This window comes from Mercenaria mercenaria, chromosome 9, assembly GCF_021730395.1.
Source record: "Mercenaria mercenaria strain notata chromosome 9, MADL_Memer_1, whole genome shotgun sequence".
NCBI lineage: Eukaryota > Metazoa > Mollusca > Bivalvia > Venerida > Veneridae > Mercenaria > Mercenaria mercenaria.
In genome coordinates this window covers 70,727,478-70,746,073 of record NC_069369.1, presented here as the reverse complement: position 1 = coordinate 70,746,073, position 18,596 = coordinate 70,727,478, and the positions used below count along the sequence as shown (strand labels likewise).

At 34.9% G+C, this 18,596-nt stretch overlaps 1 protein-coding gene across 1 annotated transcript; it reads left to right on the top strand.

Annotated features, from left to right (window-relative positions):
• The first annotated feature begins 1,188 nt into the window (after positions 1-1,188).
• On the top strand, positions 1,189-18,322 carry LOC123548104 (uncharacterized). Its single transcript, XM_045335339.2, has 3 exons — positions 1,189-1,291; positions 16,637-17,207; positions 18,281-18,322. The coding sequence occupies exon 2, from the start codon at positions 16,647-16,649 to the stop codon at positions 17,205-17,207; it is 561 nt and encodes a 186-aa protein (XP_045191274.2). The 5' UTR covers positions 1,189-1,291; positions 16,637-16,646; the 3' UTR covers positions 18,281-18,322.
• Positions 18,323-18,596: the final 274 nt, after the last annotated feature.

The window sequence follows — 18,596 nt, the reverse complement described above, 5'->3', positions numbered from 1 at the left end:
GTCAGAATTTTTTTGGTAATCACCACTTTTTACAATTAATGGTACAGTCCAAATTGAAAGATGGACAAGTTCATTATAGAAATTTAGCAGGGTAAGGGTTAGATGTGTAACATTGCCTATTTGTAAGCAACATGTAAATGATCAAGACTAACGAAAATATGTCTACCGTTCGGAGGTGCTGCAATATACACGAAAATAAGAGAAATAAATATAGCTGCAACTTCAGAAATGACTTTGGTCTCATAAATGATTATGTTCAAAAAACGCAATTCAGCCGCCTATCCTCACTTTTATAACAGCTTTTGCAGTTTAACCCTTTTTGTATATTTTGACGGTAACGAATCTTAAATATATGCATAGGCTTTCCTCTGCATAAGAAATTAATGGTTTCTTGCTCACAATGTTTATTACCAGAAGCAATTTATTATGGTGGCTGATTTCTGCCATTTCGCGTTTTCGCCCCGCCGAGCGAAAACACGATAATTAACAAGTTAAAATTGCGGGGGCGCGGGGCGAAAACTCGCTATTTAGCGGGGGCGCGGAGCGAAAACACGATAATTAGCGGGGTCGCGGGACGAGAGTAAGTAACTGGTATGTCGGGGGCGCGTGGCGAAAACACGATAATTAGCGCTGCTTAAACGCCGAGTTTTCGCACCGCGCCCCCGACATTCCAGTTCCTAAATCTCTCCCCTCGACCCCGCTGATTATCGTGTTTTCGCTTCGCGCCCCTGCTAAATAGCGAGTTTTCGCCCCGCGACCCCGCCGAGCGAAAACACGAAAATTAACAAGATAAAATGGCGGGGGCGCCAGGCGAAAACTCGCTATTTAGCGGGGGCGCAAAGCGAAAACACGATAATTAGCGGGGGCGCGGGGCGAGATTTAGTAACTGGAATGACGGGGCGCGGTGCGAAAACTCGACTTTTAAGCAGCGCTAATTATCGTGTTTTCGTCTCGCGCCCCCGACATACCAGTTACTAAGTCTCGCCCCGCGACCCCGCTAAACAGCGACTGTTCGCTCCGCGCCCACGCTTAATAGCGAGTTTTCGCCCCGCGTCCTCGCCATTTTAACTTGTTGATTCTCGTGTTTTCGCTCGGCGGGGTCGCGGGGCGAAAACGCGAAATGGCAGAAATCAGCCACCATAATTTATCGCTCTTTAATTAGGATTTTAAATGATCGATGTTACTAATGTACATTCATCATTAGTACTTGTTGATGTAAATATTTAAGCGGTATACACACTTCAGTACAGTTCCTTCTAACTAAAGTCTTGTTACTGGAGACTTCGAAAAGGTAAGATATTAAATAGTTTTATTTTTTTATAGTGTATTGAAACTTTATATGAGCCACGTCATGAGAAAACCAACATAGTGGCTTTGCGACCAGCATGGATCCAGACCAGCCTGCGCATCCGCGCAGTCTGGTCGGGATCCATGCTGTTCGCTTTTCAAGCCTATTGGAATTGGAGAAACTGTTAGCGAACAGCATGGATCCTGACCAGACTGCGCGGATGCGCAGGCTGGTCTGGATCCATGCTGGTCGCAAAGCCACTATGTTGGTTTTCTCATGGCACGGCTCATATGTAAAATTAATTTAAACCTTTGCAATTGTGAATCTATTCAATGCCGATATTTTTATTTCAAAACAAAATATCTAACCGCGCAAATCGTAATATAAGTAACTTCCATTTACTAAATTAACAACTTATAGGATTAAATCTTGGTTTATAAGCGCAAAATATTAAGATGTGCGAAACAATTTTCGAATATTTTGAACGTTTTTGTAGCAAATGTTATAACGAGTAAAACTCTACGAAAATATTAAAACTAACCCTTATAATTTCAGTTAAACATTTTTTCATGTCCAATTTTACAGTTTTAAATGCTTTGACTCTTGCACACCAAAAAGTATTTTTATAAAAGATTTCCGATTTTCCGACAATCTAAGGACCACCGGTTAGGAATGATTCTACTTAGGATAATCAATGTTTGCATGAATGTCTTTTTATTCAGAGACATGGAAGATATTGTCCTATTTTTCAATTTTACTGCAGGCTGTTCCATAAAAATTATGACAACAAACTTTTGATTTGAATGTATCTTAACAGTGTCATTCGTTGTTAAACTCATACAAAAGTGTAATGGAATTTCTATGTGGCATGTTAAGTCACATTTCAACGAAGATGGCAATTTTAACAAAAAGGTAGGCGTAATTATGTTTACTGATTTGTGCGACTTCGTCTTTTCGGTCAGTGACCTCGACAGGCGAAATTACTAGATTAAAGAAGTTTAAATGGCGGGAGCGCGGAGAGAAAACTTTTTTAACAGCGGGTTCTTAGAACGAAAACCAGCTAATCAACGGGAGCAGAATGCGCAAATTAGAGACGTGTCGCAAGGTGAAAACACGGCGTAAACAGAACTTTTTGTCCTTCGCCTCCGCTAATTAGCGTGTTTCAGCCCCGCGCACCGTGATTTTACGAGTGTTTGTCCAACACCCACGCCATTTGATTTCATAATTCTCTACTTTTGCCCCACAGTCTCTTCATTCAAACATTTTAAGTCTCGAGCTTTCGCCCGAAAAAAAACAACATTTAAACGGCTAATAAGTCACCCTGCGGAAAAAAACGCAATAATAAGCGAGGTCGCTCAGCCAAAACTCGATGAAAATAGAACGCTAAATAACGTCTTTTTAAATCTGCGACACCGCCATAACGTCTCTTAAATCTCGAACTATGCCCTAGCTTATCAGAGTGTTTTGTCTCAACCCCTCCCTACCTCTTCCCAGCCCCCTACACCCTGTCCCCACTGTTAGAGCGTTTACGTTCCACTATCCCGCCGTTTAAATCTTCAGGTCCCGAGTTTCACCCCGCGTTTTTTCTGATAGCTCAATATACCATAAAAGAATTCAATTTCAGCTGTCTTAACAGCTGTTTGTTTTTTTTTCTGAAACCGCCCATACGGGTGTGCTAATTTTGCCGTTACAATTAGTTTGACCGGAGAATGATAGTAAAATAAAAGGTAGGCAAATATTTATAATTGTTAATCAATCTGTAAGGAAAATTGATGTCTACCTAATTATTTCATTCATTATAATATAATTTATGCAACGGTCCGGGTCGTAATGATAAGGTACATGAGTACGTGACAGCAAACATGCTATAAAATGGATACAGAATACCACGCCAACTGAACATCCGAAATAAACATAAAATACAGAGTTACCTCAATATTAAAGAATGTAAGATTTTAGAAGATTTCATTATTACCCTGACTAAATCTGCAAATAACTAGTGTAAAATAGTAGCTTGTGTTAATACAATACATGAGTACGGTCAAGTTTTTACGACAGAGTTGCATTTAAGATTTCAAAGGATTTTATTTTCAAAGTTGAACTGTTACAAATGTAATGATACTTCATACTATGCATCTCAGATATTAGGCTAACATTTCAGTTCTCCGACAAAAGTTGTTTTTTTTCTTTTGAGAAATGTTACTCCAGTATAACTGTGCTGATTGTTGCCTACTAAAGTCTTTAGACTATTAAACAGTTACATTTTGGCATTCTATTTAAGATTAGCATTAAGGCATTCTATAGAAGACTGGCCTTTCGAAATTCTATTTCGGATAATACTCTGTATAAGACTGGCATTTCGGTATTCTATTTAAGACTGACAGTTCGGTATTATGTTTAAGCTTGCATTTTGGTATTCTATATAAGCCTGGCATTTTGGTATTCTATATAAGATTGGCATTTCGATATTCTGTTTAAGACTGACATTTTGACGTTGAATATGAAACAAATGTGTCATACACCCCTGCCAAAGGCTATTTTACGTAAGGATTACTCGACGAAAAGTCTGGTCGCTAAAATGTAAAGTGGCAACTTTGTTTCTTATGTCATTGTGTATATAACGTGTTTATTTAATAAATACTCTATAATGATTGTCGAAACGACTTTCTTAACAATCTGCGGAATTTTGATATTGACTTGGATACTGTTCTTTTTGGTGACCAAGACCTCTCCTATCAGGATAACATGACTATATCTTTTTAATGTACTCCTGGGAGCACCTATTACCGTGGTATTAAGGAATCAAATGAACATATATTTTAAACAAAGACAGCATTTTTTAATTTGACTGGTAAATATTAAAGAACAAACATTTTGTGGTGCATGGAGCCAGTTTTTATTGATCATTATAGTTTAAATTATTTTTGTTAAGCTACTGAGTAAGGCATGTATGTACTTTATGATTATTTTTGTGTCATGCATTACCAATGTATCGGGTTTCAAATGTATTTTTTGACTATTTTCGTGGAAATCTTTACTTAAACACTTCAAATTAATATATAAGAATGTATTCTTTACTTGTAATATACGTAAGGAAACATTCCAAAGGGAATTAACAAAGTTATTGGAAGCTTTTAAAGTCTATGGTGTAAAAATTATGGTAATTCTTAAAAACAGAAGAGATTTATTTAAAAATGAAAATATCAAATGAAATTTTACTTATATGAAACTATGCCTTTTTCAAGATAAATATGTGAAAATGTATCAAAAAAGTATAAAATTGCAGTTGTTGGATGTTTTTATTTAAAAAAAAAGAACACTACCACGGTAATAGGTTTACCTTGGTAATTGGTTTCTTCGCTTCATATCGGACAGTAAGCGATTCTTAGAAATCAAACGACCTCTTCCCTTGAGACAACGTTCAACACTTCTATGCTTATAATAAAGACTCAGATAAGGCCAGTTATATTACTAGAAATAATTTCCATACCTTAAACTAATTCCAACACCAAGTTTTATTGATGATCTTAAGTTACTTATGCAATACAGAAAAAAATCCTTAAAACTTAGATGGTATTTAACTACAGTTTCCTTTTGAATTTTGTTTAAGCAATTAAAGGATTGCAAATATATCTTAAATAAAATCAGTAAAGCGAAATATTAGTATCATTTCTCTATTCTCATGCATGCATTACTTTGAAAATGCAGTTCAAGAAGCATTTTATAAACAACTGCCCTAACTGTTTATATGAATTTCGAGCAAATATTGATGTTATGAAGTACCAGTGATATTATGTATACATGTTTGTTTCACGAATCCCCAATGAATGTTTTTTTCTTGTTTCTGACTTTGAGATACACATATTTGATGTTCAACCCTTTTAACTCCAATACCGACAAGTTTGCTTCAGAAATATGTATGTATAAATTTGGTTATAAATTCTATGTCCTGAATTGTTGACACTTACGTTCTGAATTTTGACACCCCGACGCATTTTGACAAAGATGGTAAAATACTAGTACTTGCTAGAAATCTAAAAAGATTTTTTTCTGATATTCAAAGCAAACATTTATACCATAGTATACCAGTAGTACAGCAGTACAGCCTATGGTCCAAAGTAATAATCACATTATGTATTAGGCGCTACTTTTGAATTCCAGATCCAATATCTCAATATTGTGCCATGATATTTTGAGAACTCCTTTCTCTACATACGTGTATTACTTATTCCATACCAAAATGTTTATGTTGGAATTACTTCAACCCCAAAAGTTAAAATTACCATCCTACATGCACTTGGTATCTTTATCTAACACTTACTATGTCCTTCAACACCTCCAACGCCTCGTATTCTTTATTTTTATTTTTAGCAATATTTTTTTTTCGGATAAAACTACTTTCTCTAGTTCAATTTTAGCTTTAAACTTATAATATGTCTACAAGTTAATTATCCACAAAGGAGAAGAATTCGATAAGACCTGTCTTCTATTTTCATCCTTTTCTGAGTTATTATAGTCAATTTATGACTATGTACTAAGTACTATTTAGGTATAAATATGTTTAAACGAAATAACGGGTCACTGTCAATATTTTTTCGGTCTATCCTAATGAAAATTGTACTAGTATATGATTTTCTAAAATTTACCCAGGGCCTCCATAGCCGAATGGTTTCAAATCACCTGTCCCTCACTGATGTAGATATGAGCCTCGCTTTGGGTGTAGAAGTCTTCATATAAGAAAGCCATCCAGCTGTCTTACGGAATGCCGATGAGTGTACCAAGGTGCCCGCTCGGAATGAAATAATGTCAAAATCGCAGTATCATATCGATGATATGGTTAGCCGAATCAAATCCTATATGTATTGGGTTTCTAACTATCAAAGCACTGTTAGCGCTTGTGCCATTTTTGGAATGGATTCTTTTCATACACGTACTAACATAAATCACCTTCCATCAGTACTGTACTCAGTACTTTGATTGTTTGAAGTGGATGACTATCGTTTCTATGTACATATTTCTATATAGAAATGTGGGAAAGATCGGTTATGTCAGGTTTGAAAAGGCTATAAAAATACTTTCTATCAAAATGACATTATTTTACACCCTCGTGAAGTATTCTCCATTGTTAGAACGTTTTCTGGGTATTTTGTATTTTAAAATTGAATAATGACAAGTTGCTTCCATTTTATTTGAAAATGAAGTAAATCGTAATCTTGAGCACGCTTTTCACATACATTTACTTGACGGTATACGGCAAGATGTATCAATATATATTTGTTTTTTATTTGAGTCTCATCATTGTACAAATATTTACATACATACAAATATAAAAGTCATAAAAAGTACAATGCCATTCATAATATTGAATTACAAGAGACTATTAAGTAAAACATTAAAATACTCTACCACATATCCTGAAATTTCAACATGTCTTAAATAAAACAGAGAGATAAAAGAAATTATCAGCGGCTACAGAATATAAAGTAAAACTACCACTAAAAGTTAGTAAAAAAACTAAAAAAAACAAAAAACAACACAGACTCCTAAAAAAAAAATTTAAAAAAATCTACAATACCTACGGGTACAGAATGTTTGACCTTAATTGCAATATATTATAACAGGTTTTTGCGGTGACCTTGACAGTATCATAGTTGGAGAAAATAAAAACAAATTTTTCATTATCTGTGAATGTACTAAAAGTGGGATTAATCTCAGACGCTTTAGCCATCAATTGCAATCTTAAATTTTCATAAGCGTTACAATGAAGTATAACATGTACCTCACTTTCTACAGATTTCCTACAAACTGGGCAAATCCTATTCTCAATGGGGAGGTTCTCATACCGGCCAGTTTCAAGTCTGATGGGGGCAACCCCACATCTAAATTTAGCAAAAGCCGCCCTATGTTTTAAAGGCATTAACATTTTCAAATAATTTTCAGTTAAAAACTCCTGCTTCATCAATTTGTAAGTCCTTAACTTGTTTCCTGCTCTGCCATTCAAACTTGTATTTCTATTCAACAGGTTATGCCATTCAACTCTATACTCTGACATTAAACTATCAATAACTTTATCACAAAAATATGTGGACGACTGTCTTTCACACTGACTGTAATGTTCAGTTAATCCTAGTTTGTCTAAACATTTTGTAAAAACAAATTGCCAATTTTTGCATCTATTTCCACTTATAGTTCTACATGCCGTGAAAACTTTATAGTTAAGTCTTGTCACCTCCATCTTACCAAACCTATGCCACTGATGACAGATAGATTTCCACTGTTTAACATGAGGTGGTTGCCAAGCCAGTTCTCCATAAAGAGCTGTAGTAGTATCAATGTGTTGCATCCGTTCGAGCGTTTTATTTATTTATTTATTTATTTATTTATCCGTCACTAGTGCTAATTATATATTTTGTTTGATATTATGATTAAATGTAAAACTTTTTTGAATTGGCAAACTTTAAGTCAAACATTTCCTTACAAGTCCGCATAAGATTGAAGAGGCAATTAGAATTAAGTTAAGTAAAAGACACTTTATCATATACCACGATGGTATTTATTATTCCAAGTCTTTTAAATATGTTATACAATAATAATTAGGGCCCATTATAATTACTCACGTCATAGAACAATATATAGGTTGACGAAAGTACATTCATGCAATTTTACAGTCTGAGGTAAATAGTATAATAGTAGGTCCATAATCTGAAAATAGACATTATGAGACATTTCCAAAATATACATGTCACTGTTAGTAATATTCTTAGTCACAATTGCTATAAACACTCAAATTAAAATTTCCAAATAAAATGACAGTCTTTGTTTCTAAATTTATAATCAACATTTTCTATGAATTATCTTTTCTTTTAATTTTAATTTAAAAAATCTATGCTGTACTAAACCATAAATCACTAAACTATTACAAAATTAACAATTTCATACCTACGTTTTCAACGTAATGTAATTTTTATCGACGTTGGACGTTTTGAAGCCCACACATTTTGTCATCTACATAATTCCGGTTCAGTGGTAAAGAAAGGGATTTAATTATCAAATTAAAAGAAATTTCACTGCAATTGTTTCGGTGTCAGACATAATCTAATAATTATTAATAATGCATATAGATTATTAGTGATTAAATATGGTATGTGTGTATTTCATTTGCCAAATTCAACGTTGGACATTTTTAAGACCACATATTCCGATGTCAGTGCAATTTGTGTGTTTAGCGGCATTTCCATGATGAAATAGTTCAATAAAAATTAAAATGCATTCTATGGCAAATGTATTGATACCAGTCAAGATATAAAAATTTGAAGGCCTTGAGAAACATAAACAAGAAAGTGCCCCCGCATGTGCATCTTCAGCGGAAAAATGACGCTGGACATCTGGCAATCAGGTGAATGACTCATATTTGTATCGCATTATTTATTTTTTAGGCAAATGTACGGCTAGTATCCTGGTACCAAACATAATTCATCATATTGAAATGAACAAAGGGGTGGATTTTATAAAACGCCACGGCCTTTGATACTAGTAGTTAATAAGAAACAACGTTAGACATTCATTGAGACAGTCATCTTTTTAAGTGAGAACTGCTACAACAAAATAAGGTTAAAGAATATTTCTTAATTAAATGGCAATTCAATTGATGCCTGATATAGACTCATTACCAAACGGCAATTTACTATAAAAAGTACTACCAAATGGGATATAGTTCCGTCCGCTATGATAATTTTCGTCTCCATCATTGCTTCCAGACGAGCGCCCACACAACATTTTTTATAGCAAAGCTTTTCTGATGACATCAGCGTCCATTGTCAAACTTATGCGTATTTTTTTGTCATTTAGTTTCCCAAATTTTCGCAACACCATCTATTGTTAATATAACGCGAGACACGTCATTTCCATAAAGAAAATTCAGCTTTCGTTCGTAATAAAAATTTTCAATCTGATTAAAATAATCTCCAATTAATGATACGCATTCGATCTGAAGACAGGCTATTGAGACTCACGTTGACCAATCAGAACCTTGCTTTCATCATGTTGAAAGTGAAAGTAGAAGTTTAAAAAACTGTAATTAACCTGGGATTCCAGTTTTCGATATGTGATTATCATGTACGGGTTTATAATTCTAATAAGAAAGCTTATAGAAACGCATGAGAATTAGTTGTTTTTTTCTTATTTTTTCCATTTAAAATTGAAAAGCGTTTGTTAGGGGTACCGGTAGTAAACTGCCTTTATTATAAAGCTTTATATTTCACCATCGATCCCCTGCAGGGAAATATCTATTGCCGTGGCGGCCCGGGTTCGATTCCCATCTCAGGCGTGATTTTTTCTTGATTTCACATTTTTTTTAAAGATAGTTTAGAAATTAAATCTCATGTACTTATGATCATATTATAATGAAACTTATATTCTAAAGAAAAAATATTTTAGCCAAAATCTGAGTCCAGTCCCTTTTAGCCAAACGTTTGTTGAAACGAGTCGTCAGATTGGTTCAAATAAAAAAAAGATTGTTGGAAATAAAAATAGCAATATTGGAAATCCTATTATTTAGAAAGATGAATTTGAATGGGTTGTCATCAGTTCTACTAGTAACTTTTAGGAAGATCGAGAATTTTAGTGAGATTGTACAAATTTCCAGTTAAGAGGAAAACAACAAAATATATAGAGAAATAATCAGTTTTCTCAGCTGGTTACACTAGTGTATGCCATTAAAGTGTTCCTAGAAAACAAAGCGATAAATCTAGCTGACTATAACGCTTTCCCAACGCAAATGTCACAGTGTAACGAAATGTGCGACGTATGAATACTAGTGCTTTTACACCTGGGTACGTTATCAAATATAACCATACCCGGACATCATTTGTGATTAGAACGAATTATGTGTACAAATTAACACAAAATTTTCCTGGTCGGTTTTACTTCCTATTGTTCTAAATATTTCATGTAATTAGTGAGTATGTATGTTTTCATTCTGTTACTGATAAATGGTGTTCAAGTTGATAGTTGAATAGTCGCATGTAAAAGCGAGAAAAAAAAATCGGGAAAGTGTCTTTTTCTTTCAATTTTCGGTTCAATTAGGATTATTCCAAAAATAGTTATTTGTTATTTACCCTTATAGCAATATTGCATTCAAAGCAAATTTGACATGCAAAAAGAATATCTGTAAAAATGGTGTTGATAGAATATATCAAATTCAAAAACTTTAAATCACTTTTGATCAACGTATCCAATATTCATACGGGTTAAAGTCACTGTGTAAAAAAAAAATTAAGCAGAACTTGCCCTGACGACAACTTTTTACAAAAGCATATGTAATAACTATATGTAACGTGACATTAATAAAAAGAAACTTTTCTAAAATGAAGCTATAAAATTAATTACCAAATCTGTAATAATTAAATCTTTAAAGATATCCAGTGCTCATTTGCCAATGAAATACTTTGCCTTTAGATATTTACTTCACATGTAGAAAATCCTATTTAAATATATCCAACTTTACTAAATATATAAATTCATTATGTATGTAGAGCTACATTCATACTTATATGCCATGCAGTAACAGATGACATTTTTTTTAAAAAAACATATTTTTTTAGTACACATGTTTATCTATTCTTGTGTGAAGTATGTTCTATTTTAAACCTAATGTATAGTACTGGTAATATAAAGAAATCGGTTAATTTTATGTTTGCATAAGCTATATGTAGAAATTGTTCTTATTTTCAAATATGAAATTTGGGTCTAGTTCATCTTTAATGCTGTATTTTCTTTTTCAGATATATAACTTGTACAGTGTATGTGTTGTCCATTGTCTTTAATATCATCTATACATGTTAGACCTTATAATAACAGGAATTATATTTTATAGTTTAGTTTATTCTTTTATTAATAAAATCTGAAATGTAGGTCCCTCGGAAGCACCGAGAACAAGGCAAACACTGAAAATTGCAGACTCGGTTTGATTGGGTCTGTTCATAAGCAGTAATGGAAAATGCAATACGTCTCATCTGTATACATCATATACATACAACACAAACAATTTAACGTTAAACAGTATACAGCCGCTCTATACATAGCTACAAGAGACAATACATACATAAAACCTTTCAATCAATTTAAAAGCTATTAACACATTATTTAAAAAAAATACCTAGAAATAATTATATAAAATACACATAAAAGCAGTATAAGACATCAAGAGACATTGAGCGATATGTATTATTTCAGAACCCCAAGCTTGAAAGCCCAAATTGAAGGTTGATGATATGTCAATGACCTCAAATTATTATTTTTGTCACAATGTGACACAGCAATAACCCAATAAATTTTGGATTAGTATGTCTAACCAGAGCTGTCCATAAGACAGCACGCTCGACTTTCTCAATGCTAGACTATGAATAAGAGCTTTGCCAGTAAAAGGGGCTTAACTCAATCAAATATATATTAGACTTTATCAGAAACTTTAATAAAAGGAAAATTCTAAGTTAAAAGGGGACTGACTATGTCAAAATTCAAATCAGAGTTACGCGGATTGTTTCACCTGGCGTAGACTATGATAGAAATAACTACTATGTGATACGTGTTATATGGTTACGTTCATTCTATTGTAACAAATTCCATTTGTTCAGAATAAGACATAATATATACGACTTGCTTCAGTCCTTTGACAATATAGTAGCAATCAATCCCTTATTTCATCTAATCAGCATTTATAAGATAATTTTTAAAACGGATCAGAAGATATTCGTTTAAAATTTAGTAGGATTATTTTGTTGATTTGTTTCATCATTTCAAAAGCGTTTAAGAGAATATGTATCTTCTTAAAATATATGTTTTAGCTCAACTGTCACGTAGTGACAAGGTGAGCTTTTGTGATCGCCCGTCGTCCGTCCGTCGTCCGCCCGTTCACAATTTCTTGTGAACACGATAGAGACACATTTTGCAACCGATTTTAATTAAACTTGCACACAACTTGTATTGGCATATTACCTCGGTTCCTTACGAAAACTGGCCAGATCCCATCATGAGTTCCAGAGTTATGGCCCCTTAAAGGGCAAAATTTGCTATTTTTGGCTTGTGAATACAGATCACATTTTGCAATTGATTTTAATAAAACTTGCACACAACTTGTATCGTACGGAATCCTGTTAGTGCCATGTGAAATGTCGTCCGTCGCCCATCAAAGGCGACGCACGACATTGCGATACGACATCGCTACAATGCGATACGACGCGCGACAATGCGATACGACACACGACAATGCGATACGACGCGCGACAATGCGATATGACATTCGTCAAAATGTCGCGATGTCGCTTCGCAATGTCGTGCGTCGAATTGGCAATTTTGGCACGATATGTCGCGATGTCGTGACGCATTGTCGTCCGTCGTATCGCATTGTCGCGTGTCGTATCGCATTGTCGCGATGTCGTATCACATTGTCGCGCGTCGTGTCCTGCATTTTAGCGACGCGCGACAATGCGATACGACACACGACTTTCTCAAACGACATTGTCGCGATGTCGTATCGCATTGCCGTGTGTCGCCTATGCGCCAATAGCACGACGCGCGACATCGCGATATTACCCACGACAATGCGATACGACATCGCGACAATGCGATACGACAAACGACATTCTCAAACGACATTGTCGCGATGTCGTATCGCATTGTCGTGCGTCGACCGGTGTTCACTTGAATAAATACCTGTGTTCATTTAAATAAATACCGGACAATTCATCAATTTCATTTTATTATGAAAATCGTTAAAAGTAAGGTATCAAACTGAAATTTCTTTTAATTAGTAGTATTGCCTAATCGAATATTAAACACAATGTTTTTCCCCGGGCACGCCGTCGGGAACATTTGCTGACCTTTGCCATTTTTGGCTTAAAATATTAGCAGTAAAATAAGGAAAAAGTGCTTATAAAATATTTATTTTGGGTAAATAAAACTTGTTTTGAAAGAAAATGACAAAATCTGAATGTTTGTGACAAAAAAGACAACATATGTTCGTCCGTCTGTACGTAATTTAGGATAAAAGCTGTATTTACGTACTTTTCCGTACGGAAAATTCCGTGTCCTATTTATATAGAAATATGCATATTTCCGAAAATGATACTTTTGAGACGGTCCTCCACAAACCTCGGCGTAAAAGTATTCAATTTACATATCGTTTAGACTTTTAAAATTAAATTCATTAAATATCTTGTGTTTGGACATTCTACAATTATTTGAAGTTAATGAAAATTCCGTAAAGAAGTACGAATAAGCTTATACTAATTACGTACAGACGGACGAACAGGTTTTGTATTTTTTGCAAAATTCAGATTGTATTTTCTTTACAAACAAGTTTTACTTGTTGCAGTCTCATTACCCCAGAATAAATTTACTAACACTTTTTCCTATTTATGCTAATATTTTAAGCCAAAAATGGCAAAGTTCAGCAATGTTAAGGAAATACTTACTTAAAAGAATTTAAGTTTGATACCTACTTTTAACGCTTTATAATAAAATGAAATGATAATTGTTCGAAAAATGCGACCAGATTAGCCGTTCATTTAAGTGACACGGTATTTGCCAATGACACGTCGACGCCGACATCGATACGACATCGCGACAAGTCGTTGAGAATTGTTGTCTATCGCACATGCGCGCGTCATCGCATTGTCGTGAATGTATCGCATTGTCGTTGCGTATCGCGATGTCGCGCGTCGTGCTTGGCATAGCGACACACGACATGGAACACACGCGACAATTCGTTTGAGAATGTCGCGATGATCGATTGCGCCGTCGTATCGCATTTGGATCCTAAATAGACACTTGCGCGCGCGTACGCCGACGGGTTCGAACAATGGATACGAGCGCGACTGCGTAACTCACAATGCGATGCGACATGCGGACTATCGTGCCAATTGCCAACTCACACGACATTGCGAACGACATCGGACATTTGCGAAAGGGCATATCGCATTGTGCCGGTATGCATTGGTCGTATCGCATGAACTAATCGGCTTATCATCACAGCTCGGTGTTGTTTTTTTTTGCATACGTTGTTATTGACGTAAGATTGTTTTTCAGAAGAATGCAAAAATAGATAAAGTTTGATATGAGTCTGTCAAAATTTAAAAATATGGCGTATATAATAGTATATTGAAACATATTTAAATGATGTTTAGTAGCTGCTTCAAATTGGTAATTTATACCAATTGAGTTAATTTAACTTGAAATTGCACGAATGAATAATGGTTTAAGTGAAACATTTAGCAACTTGATGTGAATATTGAAAGTTTAAATAGATCATAAAAGGTACTCTGCTAAGTTGAGAAGTGGCATAGCTAACTGGCTTATAAGCTAGACATTGTAACGTATACCAGCGGAGGAACGAATTGTTTTCATTGTAGAATTCAGTTGTCAGAAATAAATATTCTATACATTGTCTTGTATTTTTTATCGAGCGAACTGATAAAAGTAGCTTTGAATTGAATTAAATTTTACAGACGTTACTGTTACTGATAAGGTTTGGTATCTACCCCCGAACAAAGACATTATATTTATATGTGCCAAACCCTGTTTTAATAATTTAAATTGAAGGCTAATAGTACTGTGTGGCTGAACTTAAAGTAATGAAAGCTTTTGGTTCTTGGAAACACTAAATATTGTATCACATTTCATATTTAATACTTATAGAAAACGGTTTGCCTTGTCTCTACTTAATTGTTTTTATGCATGTACGCATTTTTCTACATGTCAATCATGATTCCTATACAACCACATGTATTCAATAACTCACTCATACATGGACTTGTTGCATTTATTTAACTGCTTTATTTTGCACTTATATACCATTCCACTTCAATTCAAATATACAGCTCTCACTCAATGTTCACTCATTAATTCACTCCACTCCAATACAGGCTGGTTCGTTAAGCATTTCTGAATCAGTTAAATCCACTGCACTTATTCGATGTCTCACTCAGTAACTCACTTCATTCCGTTACACACTGTTTCACTATATACTTAACCCTTAGCCTGCTGGCGGCATATGATTCTGCCTTTGCGACCAGTGCAGACCAAGATCAGCCTGCACATCCGTGCAGTCTGATCATGGTCTGCACTGTTAGCTATTCAGTCAGTAAATTTTCGGTGAAAACCCCTTTGAATAATAAGTGGTACTGTCCAAGTTGAAAGATGGACCAGTCCATTATAGAAATATATCAGGGTAAGGGTTAAGTTCACTACACTCTACCCTACTCCATAGTTTTGTTATTACTTCTACTTATGCCCAGAGGTATCTACATATAAAGAAACTTAGCATGGTACAATTAAAGGCTGAAGATAACTCATTTACCGTGATAAGACTACAAGACTTTTTAAATTATTTTATAATTTTAAATAATTGCATCAGTGCTCGTTTTTTTTGGTGATGTATATTTTCACTACAGTTTTTTTTTTTTTGTGGGGGTGGGTGGGGGATGTTTTTTTGTTTTTTTCTTACAGTTTGTATTATGATGTCTGTTTTTAATACAGTCAGATTTAGCATCAGTCTGCAGTCTTTTAACGATACAACATTATATAAATTTTATAAATACCATGTTTAGTTTTCTTTCCAGACTGTTTATCACTATATTTAACCCTTATCCAGCTAAATTTCTATAATGAACTTGTCTTTCAATTTGGACGGTATCATTAACCTTCAGCCTGCTAAATTTCTAAAATGGACAGGTCTAACATTCAATTTGGGCTGTACCATTTATAATTTGAAGGGGTGTTTAAAATTAACTGACTGAATAGCGAACAGTGCAGACCATGATCAGCCTGCATAGACGTGCAGGCTGATCTTGGTCAGCACTGGTCGCAAAGGTAGAATAACTTGCCGACAGCAGGCTAAGGGTAAACTGTTGAAAGGGGTGATTACCAAAAAGATACTGACTGAATGGCGAACAGTGCAGATCTTGATCAGACTGCACGGATATGCAGGCTGACCATGATCCACACTGGTCGAAAAGGCAGAATCAATCGTGTCAAGCATGATAAGGGTTAATACAGTTTGTCTGTTTACAAGGGTTGAATGCATGTACAAACACTATATGTTAATGATGTGTAATATCTACTTATTGTGCATTTTATAGACTTTAGGAAGAGATTTTATTGTGAATTGCATAAAATCGTTTTAAAGTTTTCCGTCAAATAGATATCTGTTCATCGAGTCTCTCATATTTCTTTTCAGAAAGGTTTGCATGATTATTTTATGTGTAAATGTAACTGTTTTCATGTTTGTTTTTCATGTAGAGTAAGACTATAATAAACATATTTTATTTTCTTACAATTTTATCTTTTTAGGTAATTAGTCATGAAGACCGCATTAGTGATGGCCGTATTACTATCTGCCGCTACAGCGCAACCTTTTGGTTATTATGGTTATGGTGATGGTGATGGTGATGATTTTCCTGGTGGCGAAGATGACTTTGGCTTTCCGGGAGGTCTTTTCGGTGGCATTGCTCCTGGTTATATTGGTGGCTATGCTGGTGGCCCTGCCTATGGTTTTGCTGGTGGCGCTGCTGGTGCCTTTGGTTTTGCTGGTGGCGCTGCTGGTGCCTATGGTTTTGCAGGCGGCTATGCTCCTGGTTATCAAGGTGCCTATGCTGGTGGCCCTGCCTATGGTTTTGCTGGTGGCGCTGCTGGTGCCTTTGGTTTTGCTGGTGGCGCTGCTGGTGCCTATGGTTTTGCTGGCGGCCCTGCCTATGGCTCTGCTGGTGCTTATGGCTTTGCTGGTGGCCCTGTTGGTGCCTATGGTTTTGCTGGCGGCTTCGCCTATGGCTCTGGCTATGGTTTTGACGGTGGCTATGGCAATGGCTATGGCAGTGGATATGGCTACGGTTTTGGTGTTGGTGGTGAATTCGGAGACAATTAGGTTTTAAATTCATTATTTTTACATAGTAATTAATATATTGTAAAAAAATATATATAAATAATGGCCTGATTTGAAACAAGTGTTCACTGCTTGACAGAATGATTAAAAATACAAGAACTCGAGCGTTTTTCAATGCCTTTGATTTGCGATAATATGAAGCCCAAGGCATCCTTTTTCAAAAGAAATCATAATTTTGGCCGAGATAAATGCATCGAACTACTATTCTTTTGTATCAGAAAATTATAATTTATGAACAGTGCATAAAAACGCTGGGAGGGTTTAGATTTAAATTTAAAAGGGGCTGAACATAATTGTAGACAAATTTTGAATCGTATTACCTGCACAAAACATGAAGGTAATGTCAGATCAAGTAGCACCCTATTTCATTTTAATAACTTTAATTCCACATCAATAGAAAATAACAGACTACTGTCTTTTAATATCAATGTTATCAGTTCGAATCTGATATTGGTATTGATATATATCTTAACGCGTCTCCATCCCTGAAAAAAGCATGAACGAAAAACTTTTTCGAAAGTCCATATCGCATACTCGAATTGCTGACCTTTTCATATGGCACTTGTAAGTGATCAAATGATAAAAGAATAAGTCTAATCCATTGGATTACGCTACCAAGCAATATAACAGCAGACTCGATTTGACTGAGTCTGCGCATACATCTAGAATCAAATTTTTGCTTTTGCCATTAAAACATAAATACAACGTTTACACTTGGGATAAACACTTAAAGTATAATATATGTTCGGCGGCCGTATTGGCGGCTATCTTGATTTCAAAGATAACTGTTGGCATCAACTGATCAACTGGATCTCAAATGTAAAGATCCTAGCGCCAACATTCTGGCATATAACATAGCTTATGCTGTTTCCTAGACTACCTCAATCCCGCACCCCTCCCCCATGTGTAGGAAAGTTCTTGGTTCTTTTGCTCACTATTTGTAAAAATGCGAATGTTTTTTAATAGAACGACACTTTAGCACTGCAGTAATCTTTCATTCCAACTGTCTGTCAATTTCTATACTTTTGACATTTGAACATGTTTTCTGATTTCAGAGCAACCGACAGCACAGAACATCTCACCTTGGCAACATTTGTGAGGAAAAAAAACAACATGAAATATTTCGCTTTCACATTCTTCAATAGTTTTTTCTATAACCTTTAAAAAAAGAAAATTAAAATTATAGAAAAAGAAATCAGAAGTCTTCTGCTGTTATTTCCTGACAATAGAACTTTTTTATATTTTATTCCTGCGCAAGGATTTTACTGACTTTATATTATATATTCAAATACGATAAAATATGTGAATAGCAAGTACAATATACATTACTTACAAATATATTTAAAGCTGTGAGGATAATGTCATTGAGGT